A 23,356-nucleotide genomic window follows, 5' to 3' on the forward strand; every position below is an offset into this window, starting at 1 on the left:
GTTGAACCAGTTTCTTGTTGTCTAGAGAAGATCCATCTGAACGTCATGTTCCTGAGAGCACTTCTCCTTCTTCTTGGCGTGGTCGTATCGACCCAAGGGTATGGCTATCTGGAACTGCCTACAAGAGAGACTAACCGTGAGTATAGTACCATGACCAACAGAACAGGTTCTCACTCTTTCAGGTCACACCGCACTGAATTAATTTACTTATGATCACATTGGGCGCGGGTTGCACAGTGGTTTGAGGTACCACCATTGATACAATGATATCTTACGCGTCATTATCATCGAATCCCGTTCATGATACTAGGGCTGACTATCGATATAGATCATGCAAATCGATAATCATTAACCAAATATCGATCGATAATCGATAAATAACGAAAACGTAACTTTGAGAAGAGATACCAAAATATCTAAAAGAAATAAATACATTTCACATCACCGGTGAGTGGTGACATGTTTTGCATGGATTATTAACAAAACAGCGTCCTGAACATAATTTAAAGGCAAACCATAAATGAAGTCTTAAATTTTTATATTGTGTGAGGAAATTATAACTATAATCTATCACAAAAGTTAATATACGATATTATCGATGACATAATTTTCACATCGATACTCATTAATAATTTTTCCCATCTTCGATTATACCGTTTATCGTTCAAAAAGGCAAGACTTACTTGGTACTGCTTGAAACTTTGTTAGCACCATACCAGTTCCCGCAGATTTGTCCTAAGAAGAAAATGTCTGGAGGTCTACGTCACTTTGATGTTTTTTCCCATATCGCGCTGATACTTACTGAGAGGGAGGGAGTGTATATTATTTCACACCGCGTTTTGAAATATTCCAGCAACATGAAGGAAAGGGACAGCAGAAATGGTTTCACACATTGTACCCATGTGAGGAATGGACTCAAGGGTCCACATCCTTTGATATCTGAGCTATTGTTAATCTGAGTTGAAGTCATACTCTTTCACTCGGCTAAACGCGTTGCATGTCGGGCAACTATCAAAGAGAATACATTGTTGAGTTGTATCACTTATCTGATGTCCGTTATAAAACTATGATCGTAGTAAAAACCCAGTGCTCCCTAGTTGTCTTTCCAGATGTGTGAAGCCTATTGCCACTGAGTAAGAAATATCTGAGAAGCGTTCATCAGTATGTAACATATTTATAGTCTGTCAACCTAACTTTTGGGACTGCACTTTTTGCAAATATAATGTCTTCGTTTCAATGATCCAAACTTTGTTGGCGCGCAAAAATGATTTGCCCAGAAAAACATACTGTATCCTTACATAACAAAAGAAAAAAGTAGTTCTGGTGTAACTTCTTTTAGTGGCAATGTTAGAAGTTTGACTGTCAGATAAGGACAAACCTTATTGATGGACAACTTCTTTATTCAGGTGATGCGACGTTTCGATACAGATTCTTGTACCTTGCCTGTTTGACAGCGATACAAGAATCTGTATCAAAACGTCTCATCACGTGAATAAAGAAGTTGTCAATCCATAAAGGTTCTCCTTATCTAGTTCTGGAGTTTCTAAATATATTCGAAGTGTCCTGTTCCGATATCACCCTGGCACGGTAACGACGCTGACAAAGGAACTTATATCGTGTTTTGTCAAAAATAATCATTAACCTAAATAGTGGTCTTTTTCAGAAAGCATAATAATAGAAGTTATATTGTGTTTTGTCAAAAACAAACATTAACCTAAATAGTGCTCTTTTTCAGAAAGCATAATGACAGAAGTTATATTGTGTTTTGTCAAAAATATCATTAATCCAAATAGTGCTCTTTTTCAGAAGGCATAATGACAGAAGTTTTATTGTGTTTTGTCAAAAATATTAAACCAAATAGTGCTCTTTTTCAGAAAGCATAATAATAGAAGTGATATTGTGTTTTGTTAAAAAGAAACATTAAATCAAATCAAATAGTGCTCTTTTTCAGAAGGCATAATAATAGATTATTTTCCTTCAGAGTTCGGAACGGAGTTGGTCTACTGTAAATATCAGAACGTCTCGATGCTCCCTGATTCCATATGGAAAACAACAGACTGTGAGCAGTGTGAATGTACCAGAAGCGGAATGTTCTGCGAGGGGTAAGGAATTGTGTTCTGGCTTGGGGTTGTTGGGGATTTTTTAAAACAAACATATTATAACGTTCTTCATTTCGTATGGTCAAATACGCGGAACTACCACATTTCGCAGTACAGAGCCCCTATTCTCGAAAGGATTCCTAGCCCTAGGATATCTTAACTTTGATCCTAGGATCTAGGATAGGTGTCCTACCTTATTCTCGAAAAGTACCCTAGCGCTAGGATATCCTAACTTAGGACAAATATACTCATGCCAATAATGGTTGTCACCCCCCTCCCCACCCCAACCCCACACATACCTTACACCCCACCCCTCTCCATTTAAAACAATTGAAGGGGGTGACAACCATTATTGGCATGAGTATACTAGAATAGGTTCTGACTTGTCCTAAGTCTATCTTAGTGGAAGTCAACATAGTGTGGTTCATGTTTGTTCACCAATTTTGATGTCAAACAAAATAACTCGCCTAAATTATCATTTGAATTTACAACAGCACACAGTTTTGATGTGTTACGAAGAGTTTTTTGAGTTGATATTATCAATTTATTGGCAATGAATAGACACACTTGTTGCAGTGCACACATTCTTTAGATCAACAAGAGATTTGTTCAATTCTTACCTATTCTCGGCCTTTTTAATCACATTGCCGTGAAATGTCAATGTCAAGGCCAACTTGATAGGGGAAGTAACTCCTGTTTATTTCCTAGGTGAATTTTTCAGTTTGTGAGATGACGCATAAGTCATGATTTTCATTAAAGAAAACAAATACAATGAAAATATTGTTTGCACATATCTTTAATATCCTTATTGCTTTTGGCAGACTTTCAAATTCTGAAGTAAAATTGTTATCGCCTTGTCAAAATATGAATTTTCAAAAACTTCAAAACTCCCATAATGTGATGAAAATATAGAATAATTTCTTCTTGATCTACTAGGTCCATCCAAAGCTGAATTTCCTTATATTATGTGCGTTTTTTATGGAATGAATCATGGGTAATATTTAGGGGAATACCCAACTTAATGAAGGTTTTTCTATCTCACCTACTGAAGAGCTCGCTAACCTAGCTAGGATCGGTAGCTCAAGTTAGGACAGGGATAGGATCGCTTCGAGAATGGGTCTTATCCTAACGGTAGGATGTCCTAACTCTTGTCTTAACTGCTTAGGATCTGTCTTAGCTGGGACACTTTCGAGAATAGGCACCCTGTATCTTTCATAAAACTCAAACAGATAAATGTCTACGTGTAATAAAATTGACTTACTTTGTGTAAATAACAACTAAAAGTGGAACTTTATTATGACTGAATGACGGGTGTTGCTACTGGGGATATGCTCACCCATTTCGCTTGGTGTCGCTGGTTTTCAGTAGTCCATTGTAACCGTGAAGATCCAGGTTAGAATTGGTCTTCTGCAAACCACGCTTGTCGTAAGAGGCGACTAACGGGATCGGGTGGTCAGGCTCGCTGACTTGGTTGACACATGTCATCGTATCACAATTACGTCGATCGATGCTCATGCTGTTGATCACTGGATTGTATGTTCTAGTCTCGATTATTTAGACCGCTGCCAAATAGCTGGAATATTGCTGAGTTTGGGGTTAAACAACAAGCAAACAAACGTACAGACAATGTGGAATCTGCTCCGAATGATGATCGAGAATTGTTTTGAGGTTTTGTTTGCACTGACCTTTGTATTTCATCTACATACAGATTTGGGTTCAACGCGGGTCTGTTTGGGGCACCGGAAGGATGTGTTGTCGCCAATGATGCATGCGACATTAGGCTGGTAGATGCTGCCGATCACACCAAGGACTGCAAACCTTTCAAGCTGGGGCCTCCGCCTAATCTTTTCGGACCTCCGCCCGGCATTGATATTCCGCAAGGCGTGGAACCTTTGATGTAACTCAGACACAAATAAACATGTCATTAAACGTCATCTGCGTGTGTTCTTGTTTAAGTCAGTGTTGGAAAGTTCCCGTGAAGAACCGGGTTAGAATTGGCCTTCAGCAACTCATTCTTGTCGTAAGAGGCGACTAACGGGATCGGGTGGTCAGGCTCGATGACTTGGTTGACACATGTCATCATATCCCAATTGTGTAGATCGACGCTTAATCTGTTGATCACTGGATTGTCTGGTCCAGACAGCTGGACATTTGTTGATGGCTTAAAACAACAAACAAAACAGCATTGGAGTCTGAAAGATGATATAATGAGAATTGCTTTTGGTTTTCAAAGCCAAAGTATTTCTGGATACCCATGCCTTGTTTCATCACTATAGTAGTCGAACAAATATGGTCATATAATCAGAATTGTACGTTCGACTTTCAACAGCGATTTCTCATGGATGAGGAAAGTGTTCAAACACAAAACAATATACACTCAGGTGAGGTGAGGTGAAATTGGGTTTTACGTCGTACTTGAGAATATTTCGCTCATATGACGACGTGCATGCGTGTGTATGTGTATGTGCGGCTGCTTGTACTAAACCAGACTTAAGCTGGTTTTATAGTGCTAGCCCACTAAGATACCATGCTGCAGTGACGCATGAATACCCCACTCAGACACATTATACTGACTCCGAGCCGACCAGTCCTTGTTTTACCCATTAATGCCGAGCGTCAGGCAGGGACCAACAAGTACCATATTTTAACGTCTTTTGGTATGACGCGGTCGGGGATCGAACCCGCGACCTTCCGCTCTCCGGGGGGACACTCTAACCACTACACCACAGAGGCGGTCCAATATACACTAACCGTATGGTAGATACCGGTATGCCAGAGTCAGTATCAATGTTGAAACATGAACAAACATGATAATTGAGTAAAGTTGTATGAATTTCTAGAACTGGTTCCTGGCTGATCACAGTGAAACTACGAACAAAACCACTTGCATAAAAATATTATCCCAACATTCTTCAACGTTGTAGGGGGCGAAATTTATGTTTATTCACGCGTCATTAATGCAACGCACACCAGCATGAAAGGATTTTTTTTCAAAATACCGCTTCGTCCTGCGGTTTCAGTCACTTTTTCCTCTCACGTATAAATAACTCGCATGCAAAATTTGTACTTGTTATTTTTAGCTTACCGGATACAGCCGCTGCTATCAAAAGATGTTAAAGGGTGGTACTTTTCTTGCCCTGTCTGAAATGAGAGAATTATCGGAGTCAGTATGCTGCGTTTGAGTGATGTAGTCATGTTTGAATGCAGCTTGAAGTCTCAGATGGCTCAAATTATATATACGTGCATAAATTGTATGGAACAGAATAAACAACTCCACTGCAGAATGGTGTCATCCCTTTTGTAGACACTGTTGAAATATTAATCTAAGCGTCTGTTATGTCAGAAAATAAATGCATCCAATGAAAAACACAATTTATCATGTTCTGACAATTTATCCAGCTTGCATGCAATAAATGGTCGGAAATGTGACCACGCTTTCCTGGCTGAAATATTAGACCTGCGCCTGAAATTATCAGTAGCCGATAATGATGTTATTTTCTGTTAGCTTCCAAGCCATACTGGCATACCAGGAAACAGTAGAGCTGATGCTGCAGCAAAGGCTGCTCTTGAACAAACAGTTAAACCCACCAACATTCCTTATACTGATGTCAAGCCTGTTAGAAGGCAGCATGTTAATTAATGTTGACAGTCAAATTGGCATCAACAAGCCACGAACAAGTCAAATGATATTCAACCAACAATAAGTGGTAACAGTATCGGTGCTCGCTATCGAAGAGATGATGTTGTTTTAAGACGATGGCGTATAGGACATTCACATTTTACTCATTATTTCCGTTTAAATGACAATGATGCTCCTATGTGTATTCCTTGTCAATGGCAGTATATCATGACACACATACCTTTACACTATGTGGATTGATACGTGGAACATATTTTAATGTTTTTAATTTGAAAGAACTCTTTACACAAGTTTCTTGCCGTAACATTTAATCATTTTTTAAAAGAAATTTGTCTTTATGAAACATATAGCATTTAGCAAAATTGTCAATTTTTGCTTTATCTGTGATATATGACTGATGTTATAAAATGTCTTTTTGACCATCCTTTTTGTTGCTGTTCTTTCTATGTCCACATTTTGAAATCTTCTGATGCGGCGTAAAGCAATATTCATTCATTCATTCCAATGCAGGAGACGGACATAGACATGTAAAACATTTTACTGACTCCGAACCGACCACTCCTTACTTCATCTCATTGAGCACCGTCCTTTAATGATAACGTCTTGAACTATGGGGGTTAATGTCATTCTAGTCTTGGTTCTTCAAAGACTATTTCCATCGATATGAAGAGACTCATTGATGGGGTTTAACACTTGTTTAAACAAGATTTAAGTTTGCTGTGGAAGGAATGCTCAACATGAGGAAGGACTTTGGTAATATTACGTGTTTTAGTCAAAAACAAATCCTAATTTAACAAAATTGCAAATACATCTTGTAAAATAGCCGGGGTCAGTTTCGACAATCTTTCACGTCTGTATGAGCGGCAAGTACTTTCAACGTCTGACAAAATCATTAATGACACAACACAGTTTTTAAATCTAGATCGGTTCCCAATTGCGCAGATCCATGTTCATGATTTTGATCACTGGATTGTCTGATTCAGACTCGAATATTTACAGACCGCCGCCATATAGCTGGAATATTGCTGAGTGCGGCGTAAAACTAAAATCACTCACTCACTCATTTTAAATCTAGAGCATAAGCTTTTACATTCGGGCCGCCGCTACACAGTGCCAATCCACCAAGACTAAACGAGCTCGAACGTCTTTTGTACTTCAAAGTATTGCAGTTTTAAACAAATGTTGAATGTCCAGGTTTCATCTTATTCGTTTAATTATATTTAAGCACATATTTATCTCTTTTTATGTTTTTAGAAATGTCATATTTTCATGTTTTTATTCATTTGTATTTTTGTCAAGCTCTGTGAACCAAAACGAATTCCTTTCAAGGTAATAAAGTATTGTGTGTCTGTCTCTATGGGGATGATGCTGAAAAATCGAAAAATCTGAAAACATAAGGGCAAGCGGAATTCCACCCACGACTATGGGTCCCTGAATCAGCAAAACTGATAGCAGCACTTTAGAAGAACGAGCCACCTGGTTTCGCCTTAACAGGTGGATGATGACACCTCTCAAAGCAACTTGCAGTTGCGATAATAAAATGTTCCACAAAACGACTCGCTATTGATTCTCAAACACCCAAAAGATGTGATTAGATCTTTTCACAATTTCAGAAAGAAATAAGTTCAATAATACCTTATCATTTGATCAAATGTGTACACCATTGCACGACGCACGGACACAAAAACTTCATTCGTGATTCCATGCGGATGGGTTTATTGTTCCATCTATGACATTATCAGGAACCCACGCAAACGTAAATAAGTTCTGCTCATCTGTAAGAAAACATTAAAATAGACAGTAAAACAGTGCCATTACAGGCAGTAATTGTTTAAAAAGAACATCTTTCTAAATACGTTAAGCATCTTTCTAAATACGTTTCACCAACATGTATACATGTATTTCAAGACATGGCACCATAACAAGGAACAGCACCTGGCACAGCCATGCTCTTTGAGGTCATAAAAAATCTTCTTTTTCCTATATAACGTCACATTCAGCAATACTTCATCGCCCAGACAAACCAGTCATTGATAGTTCGAGGAACGCGTAATACGATACTACATTAGTAGTTCATTTCAATAAATGGAACGACGTTCATGTCATTAATAAGAAAAACACATTTTATTTGACTGATTTGTGGATTATATTGTTCTTTGAGAACGTCAACAGCTTATATTGTATTACGTATTTACCATACATCATATCACAACCTTTCAAATGTTCATGTCATGACCATTGGCGTGAAAAAATAATTTCGTGTCTAATTTCAGTAGGAATTGGACATGGAAAGGATCGTACTAACTGCCCTCGTCTTGAAAATGACGTTTATGGGCTACAAATGAAGATGAGTAATATATGTACTCCACCAGCAGGTGTTTCCTTCAAACTTGACAATGAGAGTTAGTAATAAAACACGCCACAAAAAGATATCTGATGAATACTATTATGTTATCTAACAACAACAAAAATATGGTTTTAGGATTCTGCTCAAGTGAATGTTTATGTGCAGCGCCTCGTCAGGAAAACTTGCGGATTCTAATTTATGTTATGAAGAATGAATTGAGCCACATTGCTTTGTAGCTCACCTGAATAATGAGGAAATTACTGTGATGCTTCAACCTTATGGTGAAGAGTAGTGTCAATAATAGGAATGAAGGTGCAACGATGTACAGTGCAATTATGATGCTTAGAACAGACTTGTGAATAACATTGTGAATAACATTTTGAATAACATAAAGCTCATTTTAGATTTTAGAATGTTTTGTGGTAGACACGTCGAGGAATTTTCAATTTTGATGCATCAGTAACAAAAATTATGTGCAAAGCAATTCCCTGTTTTGAACTATACAAAACGTTCCCGAATTATTTCAGGTTAACAAATAACTAGACTTAGCACATGTTTATGACGGGTGCCACAAGTGGGGCAGGATACGTTAACCCGTTCGCGAACATTTTATTGTGATTCATAAACACATACTCTGCCATCGTATCGCATGGTGACAATCACTGAATTGTCTGGTTCAGACCCGATTTGTTTACAAACAACATCATACAGCTGTAATACTGCAGAAAGAAATCTCTACTCATGATATAGCCAGTATTGTACAATCGACTCTGTTTTGGCAGAGATTTCTTATGAATGTGGAAAGAGTTTTGTCGCTTCTATTGTAAAATTTGGCTTTTGAAACATTTTAAAACAATGACAAGTTTATTACGTCCACCTCGCCACAACCTCCCCTCGTGCTGCTAGAAACGTTTATGTTCAAGTTTGTATCCAGGGTTCCTATATATGAAAGGGTACATCATGCTCAACAGTGTTTGCAGATAATTTCTTGTAGCAGGGTAAAACAGGATGCAATATAAGATATCATTTGCCATTTGTGCTAAGTTGTACTGACTGACTGACTGATTTTGGTTTAACGCCGCTTTTAGCAATATTCCAGCAACATCACGGTGGGGGACACCAGAAATGGGCTTCACACATTGTACCCATGTGGGGATTCGAACACGGGTCTTCGGCGTGACGAGCCAACGCTTTAACCTCTAGGCTACCCCACCGCCCCTGCTAATTTGTAATTCCCATTGCCAATGACAGTATTACCCCAGTAATAACATCTGAAAAACATAATATAATGCCGAATTAGTTTTTCTAATATGGCCGTAATGACAGCCATTTTAAGATGGTGTCTGTAGGACGCCATGGATGTGACCATTCATTCAAGTTGTAGCATTATATAATTTTTTTCAAAAGTGACAAAAACAATATGTGCAAGATACTTTATGTGATCGTTTCATCTTGAAAGTCCCAGAGCTTTATTTTTAACTCGAACTGTCGTCCCTTGACCATACGCCACACCTTATCATTGCCTGGAATTGTATCGAACATACAATCAAACGTCGTTGTGTCGAAGTTGAAGGGACCCACGAAAATACTTCGAGTTATACAAGGTTCGACATAAACGAAATCTCTGAATTAGCAAAGAATGACAATTGACCAAGCTTTACGTTCATATCTGGCTCATTTTAGGATACATATCTGCGCTTCCGTCCTATTGCTGGAAAGGAGGCATAAAATCCTGTTTATATACAGGTATCTACATTTGTTGCCTAGAACAGAAACCTTATGAGGTTGAGAGCGTTTGTAACCAATCCGACATCGGTACCCATACATTAAAGTAACCAAGCAAGTTACCCTGAAGAATGCCCTGTCATATCGAACCAGGTGAACTACTACCAGGTGAACGAGTGTAGTAGAAGAGCGGTGTATATTAAAACGGTTTAAACTGCCATGTATAGAATGGTGATTGGCTGAATGGAATTATGGACCGGAGTGGGTTAAAGGTAGAAAACTATAAATACTTCCTCTCGCTTGCATTAATACACATGACACTGTTACAGACACTGAAAAGGTAAGTCACGGTTGTTGTTAAGGGGATGGTGTTGGCGAGTTTTCTGCCTTTTTCTTTCCCACCTTCCTTTTAAAATACCTGAATGCTATCAGTTCATTATCGTAGGTTTCCATGTGTTGCACTCTTGGAAAATAATAACCACCTCTATATGTTTAACCATACCTATAATAAGAAAGTTAGATTTTTTATGTATAGCAACTTCTTTATTATATATGATGCAACGTTTCGGTATGGATTAATATTCCGTAGTCAAGCAAGAGAGAAATACTACAGCACAGAACAGACTTATATATACTGAGTCATAAAAGAAACTTCACAAAATGTAATTTGAAAATAATGAATAATATTTCTCTGATGATACATCTATGTATCCGAAATGGGATCCCTATCTTTCGACTCTAGAAAAACGTTAGCACAACCCACTCAGACTCATCCATTCGTCGTGCAAATGACGTTAGTGCCAAATCAGGTTTTGCACGTGCAGTCGATCACGTGATCTTCGCATCAAAGTTTTCTTCATATGCACGTGTTTGCATTGGCCTCAAGAATTGAAAAAACACTTTTAAACCACAGTTCTAACGGTACTTGAAATGCCACGATTGTCAAATGTGCAACGTGAACGTGCCGTTGGGAAGATCAGTTATTGACGTCGCAAGAGCAATGGGATGCAGCCGTCGTACTGTGTATGACTTGCGAGGTCGTCTACAACAAACTGGCACCACTTCTGATCGCCCAAGGTCGGGTCGTCCACGTGTGACGTCACGAGCAGAAGACTGTCAAATCGTCCTACGTCACCTACGTGACAGATTTCTGCCGGCTACACGAACCAGGGCTGAGATGTTTAGAGGTCGACTGTCCTCACAGACCATTCGAAATCGGTTGCGGGCTGCCAATCTCCATTCTCGACGTCCATATCGTGGGCCAATATTGACGCCGTTTCATCAACGTCAACGTATGCTGTGGGCCCAACGTCACCTCCGATGGACCCAGGGGGAGACTGTAATCGAGTCGTCTTTAGCGATGAATCCAGGTTTACCCTCAGATTCGCGGACGGCAGGCATAGAGACTGGAGACGACGTCGTGAACGGTATGCCCAATGTTGTGTACAGGAAGTCGACAGGTTCGGGGGCGGAAGTTGGATGGTGTGGGGTGCTTTCATTCGAAACTACTCGTGTCATTCCGGCAAGCCGGATGGCGTCTCGTACCCTCTCGTGGCCATGTTTACGACTGGGCCTCTGTCTAAGCCCTAACGGGCATGGAGATGAAAATAGTATAGCACTATTACCAAGGAAAGATAACTCTGAATTTCAAAAAACATGGCTCCTTGAATATCCTATATCCCGTGGGCAAAACAGCAATACAGTCATTCCCTTTGTAAATATGTTTCAGTGTTTGAAGTTTCTGGTCTTTTAGCTCAAAGTTTATGTTTAAATTGTGCTTTGCATAGTTTAGCGAAGTTTCACACTTCAACGGTGCCACCATTTTCATGCTTCAAAATACGTTTTACTACGCGCGATTTGATTGGTTTGCCACGATTCTTGGCAAAAATGGCGTACGATAGGGTACGAGTCTTCTTGCAGGTCACGGAAAGAGGCGAGTAGTTACGAATGGGGTGCTTTCTGTGGAAACAACCGTTCCCGACTTCTGGTCATCCGTGGAAACCTCACAGCTGCTGCTTACCGCGACCAGGTGCTCACCCCTGAACTTGTTCCTTTCATGGCAGGTCATGGCCCAGGTCTACAGTTCCAGCATGATAATGCTCGGCGGCATACCGCGATGTTGACACGAATTTTCCTTCAAAACGCTGGAATCAACGTCATGGACTGGCCATCGAGGTCCCCTGACCTTAATCCAATAGATCACGTTTGGGATGCACTTGGGAGAAGGCTTCGTGGTCTTAGGAACCAACCTCAGAATTTGCAGGAACTTGGCGCTGCCTTGCAAGAGCAATGGAGCAGAATCCCCAACCACGTGTTCACAAGCATCAGGCAGTCGATGAGGAGACAGTGTTTGGCAGTGGTGAATGCGCGGGGCGGCCATACACGATATTGAACTGAGAAATTTCGCATTTTTATTCTTCTGACTTCTGTATACCCATGTTTTGGAACAGCGGTGTAGCCTAATGGAACTGATTATGGCACTGTCAGTGTATCGAGTACATCACACAGATCTCAGCAATGAAATAATAACAATTTAACCATCTTACCATCTCTTGTTCTTGTATAGTGCCCCGAAGAAAGAATGTGAAGTTTCTTTTTGACTCAGTATATATCAACAGGAATTAAGTAATAACAACATGTAGGTATGAATCAAGGGGATTAACAACAACAATGGATGGTGGTAATAATGTAGTGACAATAGGAGGAAGCCAATGGTGCTTGAGGCAGAAACAAAATATACATGGCAGATAAAATTAATTAGCAATGATAGCTGGAGTGTTCTAATCTGTTGTTTTTATCAGTTCATTATATGCAGATGGGATAAGATACCACTGGTCTCTGTTGATTGAGGGCTTGTGTCTCCGGATTTGAACTGTGACTGTGGCGAGGCCTATGTAGGTGAAACCTCCCGGCCCTTAAATATCAGAATCAAAGAACACTTATCATCTACCACTAAATCAGACCGAAAACCAGCAATATCAGACCACATCATAAACTCTCCCAATCACAACATAATTTGGGACAATGTAGAGACATTATCGAAAAACCACCAGGACTTCACCAAAAGAAAACTTGCAGAATATAGAACAAACTTTATGGATAACAACTTCTTTTTATTCGTGAGTGCGACGTTTCGATACAGATTCTTGTACCGTTGTCAAGCATAATGCTTGACAACGGTCATTTGAGTGCGAGGTTTCGATACAGATTCTTGTACCTTTGTCAAGCATAATGCTTGACAACGGATAAAGAATCTGTATCGAAACGTCGAACTCACGAATAAAAAGAAGTTGTTATCCGTAAAGTTTGTTCTATATTGTACTTCCCAACTTCTAAAATGCCACTCAAAGAAGCAGTTCAAGTTGAATATTGTTTCTCCTTGGGTAATCATTTCATTGTCACATAAGGTAAGAGCAGACTAGTATGATTTGACTATTCATAGTATGTTTACACCGATTGGTCCAATAGAAACGACAAAATCCTTTCCATATTCATAAGAAATCTTTCCTTAAAGCAGAATGAATTGTACAATTGTGACTATATTATGAGCATATACTTGTTTCAGCAGTATTACAGCTGTGTGATGTGTTTTGTAAACAAATCGCGTCTGAACCAGACACTCCAGTGATTGTCACCATGCAATACGATGACAGATCATGCATTTATGAATCACTATGAAATAGTGATGATACCAGGTGTTCGTGAAAAGGTGAGCGTATTCTGTCCCACCCGTCATAAACATATGTCTAGTCTAGCCAATAACGTGCTTTCTTATCTGCCGCAGTGACTCTTCATTTCTCTGGAGAAGATCAGGCTCAACGTCATGTTCCTGCACGCACTCCTTCTTCTTAGCATAGTTATATCGACCCAAGGGTATGGCTATCTGGAACTGCCTACAGAAACGACTAACCGTGAGTATAGTACCATTCTGTCAGATCGTACACTGTCGACTTAAGCTCGGCTGTAGTGATTTGAATGCGGATAAAGTAAATAGACACATTTCTAACAACCCTGGATGCGCTTGTGGATACCACAATGAAGATACTGTTTATTATCTTTTTACATGTAAGTTATACACTGCGATTAGAAATAATACCTACTTCTATGTAAATGGCCACAATCTCCAAACTGTGTTATACGGAATACCTCCGGCAAACAACAACGTCAATAAGAACATAATGGAGTCCCTGCATCAATACATCTTTAAGTCTAAACGATTTGACAAATTATTCTAACAATTATATGCAATCAATTAATGAAGTGTAGCTTCAAGCTCAATGTTTATAAGCACCTACAACGCACATATATGATTTAATTTGTCGGTTTTTTGTATCCAGTTCTTGTGTATTTTGTTTAAATGATATTTGTACTGGTGAGGTATTGATATAAGCAGAGTTCTGCTTGTTTACCAAACCAGATTCTCTAGGAATAAAAATATGTTTAAACCGTATAGTACCATGACCAACAGAACAGGTTCTCACTCTCTCAGTTCACACCACAATGAATGTATTTATTTCTGAGCATGGAGGACAGGGGTACCACAGTGGTCTAAGATAAGGACCCGGAGGTTTCACCAAAGTGAATAATCTAACCGTGAAGATCCGGGTTAGAATTGATCTTCAGTAACGCTTGTAGGAGGCGACTAACGGGATCTGGTAGTCAGACTCGCTGACATGGTTGACTCATGTCATCGTATCCCAATTGCGTAGATCGATGCTCATGCTGTTGATCACTGGATTGCCTGCTTCAGACTCGATTATATACAGACCGCCGTTATATAGTGGAATTGCTGAGTGCGGCGTAAAATTAAACTCACTCACTCACTTATAAAACTGGGGAAACCTGTACTTTCAATTTGGCTAGGAAGTATAAGCGTTGACAAACTTTTCAAAGACAGGCACCTTATGAACGCACCGCCATTTCTCTTTATCACCATTCCTAAACACAAGGTATGGGATGCACACGCCCCCTCCCCCTCCCCACCACCACCACACACATAAACGTGCATGGGGTGTCATTCTTGACCATCATTCAAGAGCGATCACTGTACAAACAACTATGGTCTCGAAGTACAATGCACTCTCAAAACATTCACTATTACCATATCAACATTGATTGACTCCGATATATCCGCCATTTTTTACAATCGTAATTAAAAATCAAGTTGCCCTATTATGTTAAGAATATATGTGAGAGGAATACGTCAGTTGGGTATATTTTCGCATGTATTTTGAGAATAATTCATTGGTAAGGATCGGCACTTGAAGCAATGCATCTCTCTGCGCACAAAAAAATTGTATTAGATAGCAGTTATGGTGTTTCCGCTAGCCATATCATGCTGACGCATTAAAGATCGGGACAAAGGAGATTATGTTCTATCGTGTCAGGTTTGAATATTCAGCAAAATATAACATTTGTTTTATTTAGGATTACACTTTCTTAGTAACGTACAGATTCTGGTACTTTTTGGAGTTGAGGCCCATCCCGGATTCGAACCCACACCCTCCGAGTCAGGAACCTAATCGCCAGCACACAAAGCATTCGTGACCCACTGGTGTTATTCCGGGACAAGCCGAATAGTGGTTACTGAAAGGGGCGAGTGGTGACGAATGCACACAAAGTCAGCCACCGTTCAGCCACCGCTACTTCCACTTTCTAGAATGACGTTGTGTAATTCAGCAAAATTGTCGCCATTGTTCATGCGGCATAATAGGACGGATAATTTATCTTTCAGAGTTTGGAACGAAGTTGGTCTACTGTGAATACCAGAATATGAAAATGCTCCCTGATTCCACGTGGAGAACCACAGAGTGTGAGCAATGCGAATGCACCAACAGCGGACTGTTCTGCGAGGGGTAAGAAAATGTGTTCTTTCAAATCAAGTATCAATCAATCTTTATTCCGGTACACAAAAGGCCTCTGACCTATAGTACACTATATAAATGTGCTTTATACACGTTCAAGGAACAAAACGCTTTCTATGTACAAATGCGTAGAAAATATACATGTACAAGTTTTCAATTTCTTTAGTATTTGAACTGTTCAGCAGTAATGAAAACGTAAGCCTGTTTGAATGGGCGTAATATTTTTCTCTTATATATTTGCTTCGAAGATTATAATAGTTAGGGCATACAGGAAGAAAATGATACTCGTCTTCAATTGCATTTGTATTAGATAACTGACACGTTCTATGTTCTCTATTCATATTTACATATCTACCTTTCTCGATTAAAAGTTCATGAGATGAGAGCATCGGAATCGTGTTAAAGTTACTCTATACTTATTAATATTTAAACATGATATATAGAATTCGGTATGGATTTTGGTTTTAAACATTAGGTAGGTGTTACATCCGCTTGAAATAGTATGCAAATCAAGTACTTGTAACATATGTTATATTTGTTATATTTATACTTTGTTTGTAAAGTACAGGATCTAGTACTTTTGTTGGATTGAGTCCCATCCGGGATTCGAACCCACACCCTTAGAGTGGGACTGGATGGGACTCAACCCAACAAAAGTACTAGAATCTGTACTATACAAACAAAGTGTAATCCCAAATATAGCATATGTTACATTTGTCCACTTTCTAAATGGCATTGTGTATTTCAAGTCAAGTGCATGTTCATCTGTGGTCAAATGCGCCGAATGACCAAAGTTGGCAGTAATGATTTTCCTACTTTTCGCACTGCACAGACATGGCATTCCTACGTAATCTACGTATAGTTTTGAAATGTGCATATTAAATCTAAAATAGGACAAACCCTATTGTCTTCTCTTGCATCTACATCTAGATTTGGGTTCAATGCTGGTCTGTTCGGGGCACCGGAAGAATGTGATGTCGTCAATGATGGATGTGACATAAGGCTGGTAGATGCTGCCGATCACACCAAGGACTGCCAACCTTTCCGGGAAGGGCCTCCGCCTGGGTATTTTGGGCCTTTGCATCAGCCTTTTGGGCCTCCGTCTGGGCTTCCGCCTCCTCCTCCTCCTCCTTACGGGCCTCCGTCTGATCAGTTTGGACCTCCCCTTGATCAGTTTGGACCTCCCCTTGATCAGTTTGGACCTCCCCTTGATCAGTTTGCACCTCCCCTTGAGCATGTTGGGGGCGGTGCCAGAAGAGCTCTGCAGTAGCTAAACAACAAATAAACATGTAAACATGACATGATACTACGAATGTTCGAGTTTTTTGTAATGAGTGAATGGGTTTAGTTTTACGCCGCCTTTAGCAACATTCCAGCAATATCACGGCGGGTGACACCAGAAATGGCCCTCACACATTGTGCCAATGTGGGGAATGGAACCCGGGTCTCCGGCGTATCGAGCGAACTCTTTAACCACTAGTGAGCAATTCATCGTTCTCAAATGAAATCAAACAGGCTGTAACCTTGAAAATCTCTTATGATAACAATTAGGTCAACCCTTTCCACTCCGTTGTCTGCCCGTGACATCAGAGACACGCCCTGACATAACTGGAATATTGTTAGAAGCGGCGTTAAATGCCTCTCCAGTTAGCGAGTTAAGTTCTTGAAGGGCATTTAGAAGTTGGACGACTGACTGACTGAGTTTGGTTTTACGCCGCTTTTAGCAATTGTCCAGCAACATCACGGCAGGGGACACCAAAAATGGGCTTCACACATTGTACCCATGTGGGGATTCGAACCAGGGTCTTCGGCGTTGCGAGCCAACGCTTTAACCACTAGGCTACCACACCGCCCTAGAAGTTGGACGAACATGACTACATGACACGTTCTATGGAAAACGTGTTTTTATTCTTTACACGACGTTTCAGAGCTAATACCTGCTCCTTCATCAGTCAGCGCCCAAGGTTAATATATACAGGGTCTAAGATCCTAAACGTATATGTCCAAAACACATAGGACATGTATCCGTGTTACTTTGTGCCAGACAATCCACAATTGCACGGCACATCCCCATAAAGACATGGGTTATGAGCAGATGACACGTCCTGACATAACTGGAATACTGTTAGATATTAACCCTTGGCATTGACTCAGCATTCACCCCATGAAGGAACAAGAATTAGCTCTCTTTTGGAAAATAATAAAAAATGAGTATACTTTCTTTTGTACATCAGTTTATCAGCCATTGTTTTTCCGGGGATAAATACAATGATGCTTGTTACAGTTGTAGCATATGTTACTTGTCGATGCGTTAATGTGAAGGTGATTATTCATTAATCTAGCATCTGTTACCGCGTCCCTGGTCCTGTCAGTTACCAGGCGATGGAGATACCAGCTATTTCCTTGTGTTTGCAGTATCTGTATTACTGCAGTGAGCTCAGCATCTGTTATCTAACGATTTATACAGTACTGATGTCATGTCATATCTTATATATATTATAATCTATTTATATAGCGCCGAGTTCCAGCTGGGCTGCTCACAGGCGCTTTGTTTTTCTCTCGATCATAGAATGTCAGTCTCAACGGCACATCGTATTATCAATCTCAACTTTTGGGGAGTATACAACTCTTGCATCCACTAGGCGCACCGAGTTAATGTGGCTTTCCCATCCTTACGAGGTACCCATTCACAGCTGGGGTGGACTGGGACACATAGTCACAGTACTTTGTTCAAGTTCACTGCACGTTTCTGTACCCGCAACTAGGTGTTTGCATGTATTCATGTGGCCACCATCTGGTCATATACCAACGGATTCGTGGGTTCTTTTAAGTGCACAGGGTTGTGTACTGTACACTAGGGGTTGTGACAACACTGAAAGAGTCTACACACAAAGTTGACTCCAAGGTTTTTACACCCGGTCCAAGGTGGGCTCGATCCCGGCACCTCAACCTCGCTGGATCACCAGCCTGGCGCCTTAGACAGCTCGCCCACCACGCACGCAAACAGGACAAAATGATCAGTTAAGGTATATTCTGACTGGCCAAGCATCTTGCTTCAGGATTATTAGTATTGATCAATACCAACCATTTGATGTTTTGGGGGAGTTTTGTTTTTGAAAACAGTTGTGAAAATCACTAAAGAAACATATTTTTTCTCGGGTTTTAATGACAACATTATAAATGTATTGCTTGTCTCACAGGTTTGGTAATGAAACAACATGTGACATATTCTTATGCTAATGGTTGTCTCCACAGGATTGGTTTTTATTTGAACCACTGTGGGGTGGGGGTGGGAGGGGGTGGCTTTATTGGCAAGTACAACACAACAGCAACGTTTAATGCAGAAAATGTACGTACGTCCCTACGGATAATTTCCTTCCGTTAGGCTGGGACGCCGTTTTATAACTGCAACTTGTTCAAAACGAGTAAATCAGCAAAGAACCTCACTCACTCACTCACTCAAAATTCAAGAATAAGTATTGTCCATAAAATCCATATATAAAATGATTTAAGGCATTGAATCCCTTAGTTACTTAATGGGAAATATTATGCATGTTCAAGTACGTCATTGCGACTCTGTAAATGTATTCATACATGTAATAAACCGATACACCTTCACTGAGGAATACCTGCAACAACAAAGGGAGACTCTACCATGCCATTAAATGTTTAGGCCACAGATTGTCTTCTGTGTCATTTAGAGCATATGTTTGTTTGTTTGTTTGCCTGTGTGTTTGTGTGTTTAACGCTGCATCCTGCCATTTGCCCCACAGCATTATGTAATTAAACGAGTCTGGACCAGACAATCATGTGAGAAATATGAGCATGGTTCTACTTCATTGTGTCACGATCACATGCATTAACCAGCGAGCCTGACCACCGGATCCCGTTAGTCGCTTCTTACGACAAGAATGGGTTGCTGAAGATCAGTTCCAACCCGCATCTTCACGTGCCTTGGAGTGAGTGAATATAGTTTTACGCTGCTTTCAGCAATGTTCCAGCAATATCACGGAGGGGGACACCAGGGCTTCACACATTGTACCCATGTGGGGAATCGAACCCGGGTCTTCGGCGTGACGAGCGAACGCTTTAACCACTAGGCTACCCAACCGCCCTCACGGGCCTTGGAGGATAAGAGACTTTGAACTAAGGGCAAATGTCTTGAATTTAATGACGAATTAAAATTGGTGTTAGCAGATCTGTGAAGGATAGCTGGTATACAAAATCAGAACTGCTGCTCAGCCCTAATGTTCACATCAATTTGAAATTATGTTACGTTTTAAATAAAATAATAAAGTTTTACTATTCACTTTTAAAGCGTCAATACATTCCAAACTTCAACGCTAGAGAATAATCAGATTATCCGCTTCGGCCCTCGTAGCTTCTTCCCTTTTTCTCTTGGTTCTGTCCTTAGTTGGCATTGTGAAATAACCCGCAATTGCAAGTAATGGCAAGTGTAAGTCATCGTCGTTTTTTAAACACTGATAGATAATTGTTGTCAAAACTTTAAAATTGCAAAGGGAGGCAACTCTATTGTATTTTCTAAAAATCCGGACCGAGTGAAAAGTGTCAAACGGGCGAGGCCGTCGACAGAAGGGCAGGGCGCCATAGAAAAAGGGCAGGGCGCAAAATAAAAAGGGCAGGGCGCTGCGCCCTGCTAAAAATGGCTGCGGGAAACTCTAGTTCACTTTGTACTTTCCATACTGCACAGCTACCGGTTAGTTTGTTTGTTTGATTAATGTGTTCGTACCTAGAAGTGAGATGAAAAAAACAACCTGTGCAGGTAAATTCTTTTTTGTTTTGTTTCTTGTTTTACGCCGCACTGATTAATATTCCAGCTATATGGCGGCAGTTTGTAAATAATCGAGTCTTCACCAGACATCCCAGTGATCAACATCGTGAGCATCGCAATTAGGTTACGATGACATGTCAACCAGGTCAGCGAGCTTGACCACCCGATTCCCGTTAGTCGGCCCTTACGACAAGCATGGGTTGATGAAGATCATTTCTAATCCGTATCTTCACAGGTTTACTGGATAGTAGAGTGATATTGTTTCTTTAACGACACCCACAAACAGCGTCATTGTCGAGCGTAGCATCGACAGTAATGCATTGCCTCTTGATTTGGACAGAATGTTTAAAACCTTGAGAAAATCTTGGCATGAACTTTTTCTAAAAATAATCTGACGAAATTAAAACCAATTACGACTTGAATGTAAATACAATCAGCAAATTCGAGCATGGCATTGAGAAACTCCATGAACTCAAAATGCGATATCTTCAACACAAATCGCACACAGGAATCCTTGCAACGTAAATGTAGTTTGTACAAGAAGTAGATTAACCCTCACATCGCCATCAGTGGAAAGACATGTTCAGTATATCAATAGTTAGCACTAAAGGGCGTTCAGAACATGTTGATGGACCCGTGGAGATCCGGGTGAGAATTGGTTTTCAGTAAACCAATGGCGACTAAAAGGATCGGGTGGTCAGGTGACTTGGTTGACTTGGTTGTGTGCGATTTGTATCGCAACTGCGGAGTACGATGTCATGCTGTTGATCACTGGATTGTCTGGTCCAGACTCGATTACTTACAGACCGCCGTCATATAACTGGAGTGCGGCGTTAAAGAACAATCAATAAATCGATCGATCGATCTGTCAGTCAGTCTGTCAGAATATGTTTCTTACTACGTCAGCATAATGTAAAAATATGTAAATGTAAAAATATGTTTGTTTGCGTGATGATAGTAATTACAAATAAAAGTGTAAAACATAATTTCCATGTTCATATTAAATCTCTACTAAAACCAGAGTTTACGATTTCGACTATTTCATAAGCATGTGTTTGTAATTGGTTGTGAAATTTAACTGACAGTGATGACAGCAAATGTTAGCATTAACTTGATCCCACCTTTACAGAAATGTTAATTGGCCTGGCTGTAATGTGCTTCGGAACTCCAATTCCAGCGAAATGTTGCATGTGTTCCAGATTCCTACTCCCTAACCATACACTCTTGTCAGCGAAAGTGTTAATTTTACACCGCAATATTCCAGTGTCTGTAAATAGATTCCAGACAATTCAGGGATCAACAGCATAAACATCGAAATACCAATTGGGATACGATACACGTGTCTTGAGCCTGACCACCGAAAACCATGGGATATGAGTGAGTGAGACATGAGTTAATTTTACACCGCAATATCAAAACCAGCTATTGTTTTCTACGCAGACACCGACACGGCAGAGTGTATGGCAGCGGTCTGTAAATAATAGAGTCTGGACCAGACAATTCAGGGATCAACAGCATAAACATCGACATACGCAATTGGGATACGATGACATGTGTCAACCAAGTCAGTGAGCCTGACCACCCGATCTCGTCAGTCGCCTCTTACGACAAGCATGGGATACTGAAGATCAATTGTAAGCCGGATCTTCACGGGTCCAAAACACCGTTAATACTTACTATGTGCGTTGAATGAGAACGTAGAATTGCTGGATTGTACACCCCAGCCTAACCACTTTGTATGAATGGATTCTGCAAGGATCAGCTTTATGTGTGGTATAATACTGATTGTGGAAGGATAATCTTTATGTGCTGTATAATTCTGATTTCTTGTATAACGCTGATTCTGCAAGGATCAGCTTTATGAACGCATGATGCTCTGCAAGGATTCAGCTTTATGCGTGGTATAACGCTGATTCTGCAAGGATCATTCATTTATTCTATAACGTTGTATAACCGCTTTATGATTCTGCAAGGATCAGCTTTATGTATAACGCTGATTCTGCAAGGATCAGCTTTATTTGTTGTATGCTGAATCTGCAACGATCAGCTTTATGAGTGGTATAATGCTGAATGGTATAATTATAATTCTGATTCTGCAAGGAACAGCTTAATGTGTGGTATAATGCTGAATCTGCAAGGATCCGCTTTATGCGTGGTATAATGCTGATTCTGCAAGGAACAGTTTAATGTGTTGTATAATGCTTTACTGATGCATCATTACTACACGATGAAATTATCCAAGGCATGAGGTATTTAGTGAGTGATTATTGATAGTCAGCAAACGAAAACTCACCGAAGCCATTCATATCAAACGCCATAAGCCTACCATCAATCGAGATCAAGGATATTACATTCCATCTGCTTATGATGCACTCCTCCACCAAACCCAATCAGCTGTATAAACATCTCCTCCTTGTTTAAACTACCCCCGTTTTCATTTGTACATCACTGGCTTCTATGCCTTCCCCCATTGTCTACCCACTGGCTTGACCACCTTTATGCCCACCCTGTTGTGTTAATTACCTTGTTATCTTGTTCTCTTTGTTACACTCAGTATATATACTTTGCCACCAATGTATGTTACATTCCTGCTTGATAACAGTACAAGAAACTGTATCGAAACGTCGCACTCTCGTAATAAAGAAGTTGTTATCCATAAAGTTGGTCAGCGTTTCAGCAGGGGCGATGGGGTAGCCTAGTGGTTAAAACGTTGGCTCGTCACGCCGAAGACCCGGTTCGAATCCCCACATGGGTACAATGTGTGAAGCCCATTTCTGGTGTTCCCCGCCGTGATGTTGCTGGAATATTGCTAAAGGCGGCGTAAAACCAAATTCAGTCATTCAGTCAGTCAGCGTTTCAGCAATGTGGTGACTATGGCAGACCACACGT

At 40.3% G+C, this 23,356-nt stretch overlaps 2 protein-coding genes across 3 annotated transcripts; both read left to right on the forward strand.

The window, feature by feature from the left end:
- The first annotated feature begins 6 nt into the window (after window positions 1–6).
- Window positions 7–4,033, forward strand: LOC124284498. The gene is made up of 3 exons (XM_046720570.1): window positions 7–136; window positions 1,982–2,102; window positions 3,808–4,033. The coding sequence occupies exons 1-3, from the start codon at window positions 46–48 to the stop codon at window positions 3,998–4,000; spliced, it is 405 nt and encodes a 134-aa protein (XP_046576526.1). The 5' UTR covers window positions 7–45; the 3' UTR covers window positions 4,001–4,033.
- A 6,083-nt stretch (window positions 4,034–10,116) lies between these two features.
- LOC124284500 lies at window positions 10,117–16,974 on the forward strand. 2 transcript variants are annotated; one of them, XM_046720572.1, is made up of 4 exons: window positions 10,117–10,151; window positions 13,596–13,722; window positions 15,546–15,666; window positions 16,606–16,974. In XM_046720572.1, the coding sequence occupies exons 2-4, from the start codon at window positions 13,635–13,637 to the stop codon at window positions 16,943–16,945; spliced, it is 549 nt and encodes a 182-aa protein (XP_046576528.1). In that variant the 5' UTR covers window positions 10,117–10,151; window positions 13,596–13,634; the 3' UTR covers window positions 16,946–16,974. The 2 variants fall into 2 exon arrangements, with proteins under 2 accessions (XP_046576528.1, XP_046576529.1); XM_046720573.1 differs by lacking the exon at window positions 10,117–10,151 and adding an exon at window positions 13,181–13,218.
- The last annotated feature ends 6,382 nt before the right edge of the window (window positions 16,975–23,356 follow it).

The sequence above is a fragment of the Haliotis rubra genome, unplaced genomic scaffold (assembly GCF_003918875.1).
Source record: "Haliotis rubra isolate DU_JTF1 unplaced genomic scaffold, ASM391887v1 Scf338, whole genome shotgun sequence".
Classification (NCBI taxonomy): Eukaryota; Metazoa; Mollusca; class Gastropoda; order Lepetellida; family Haliotidae; genus Haliotis; species Haliotis rubra.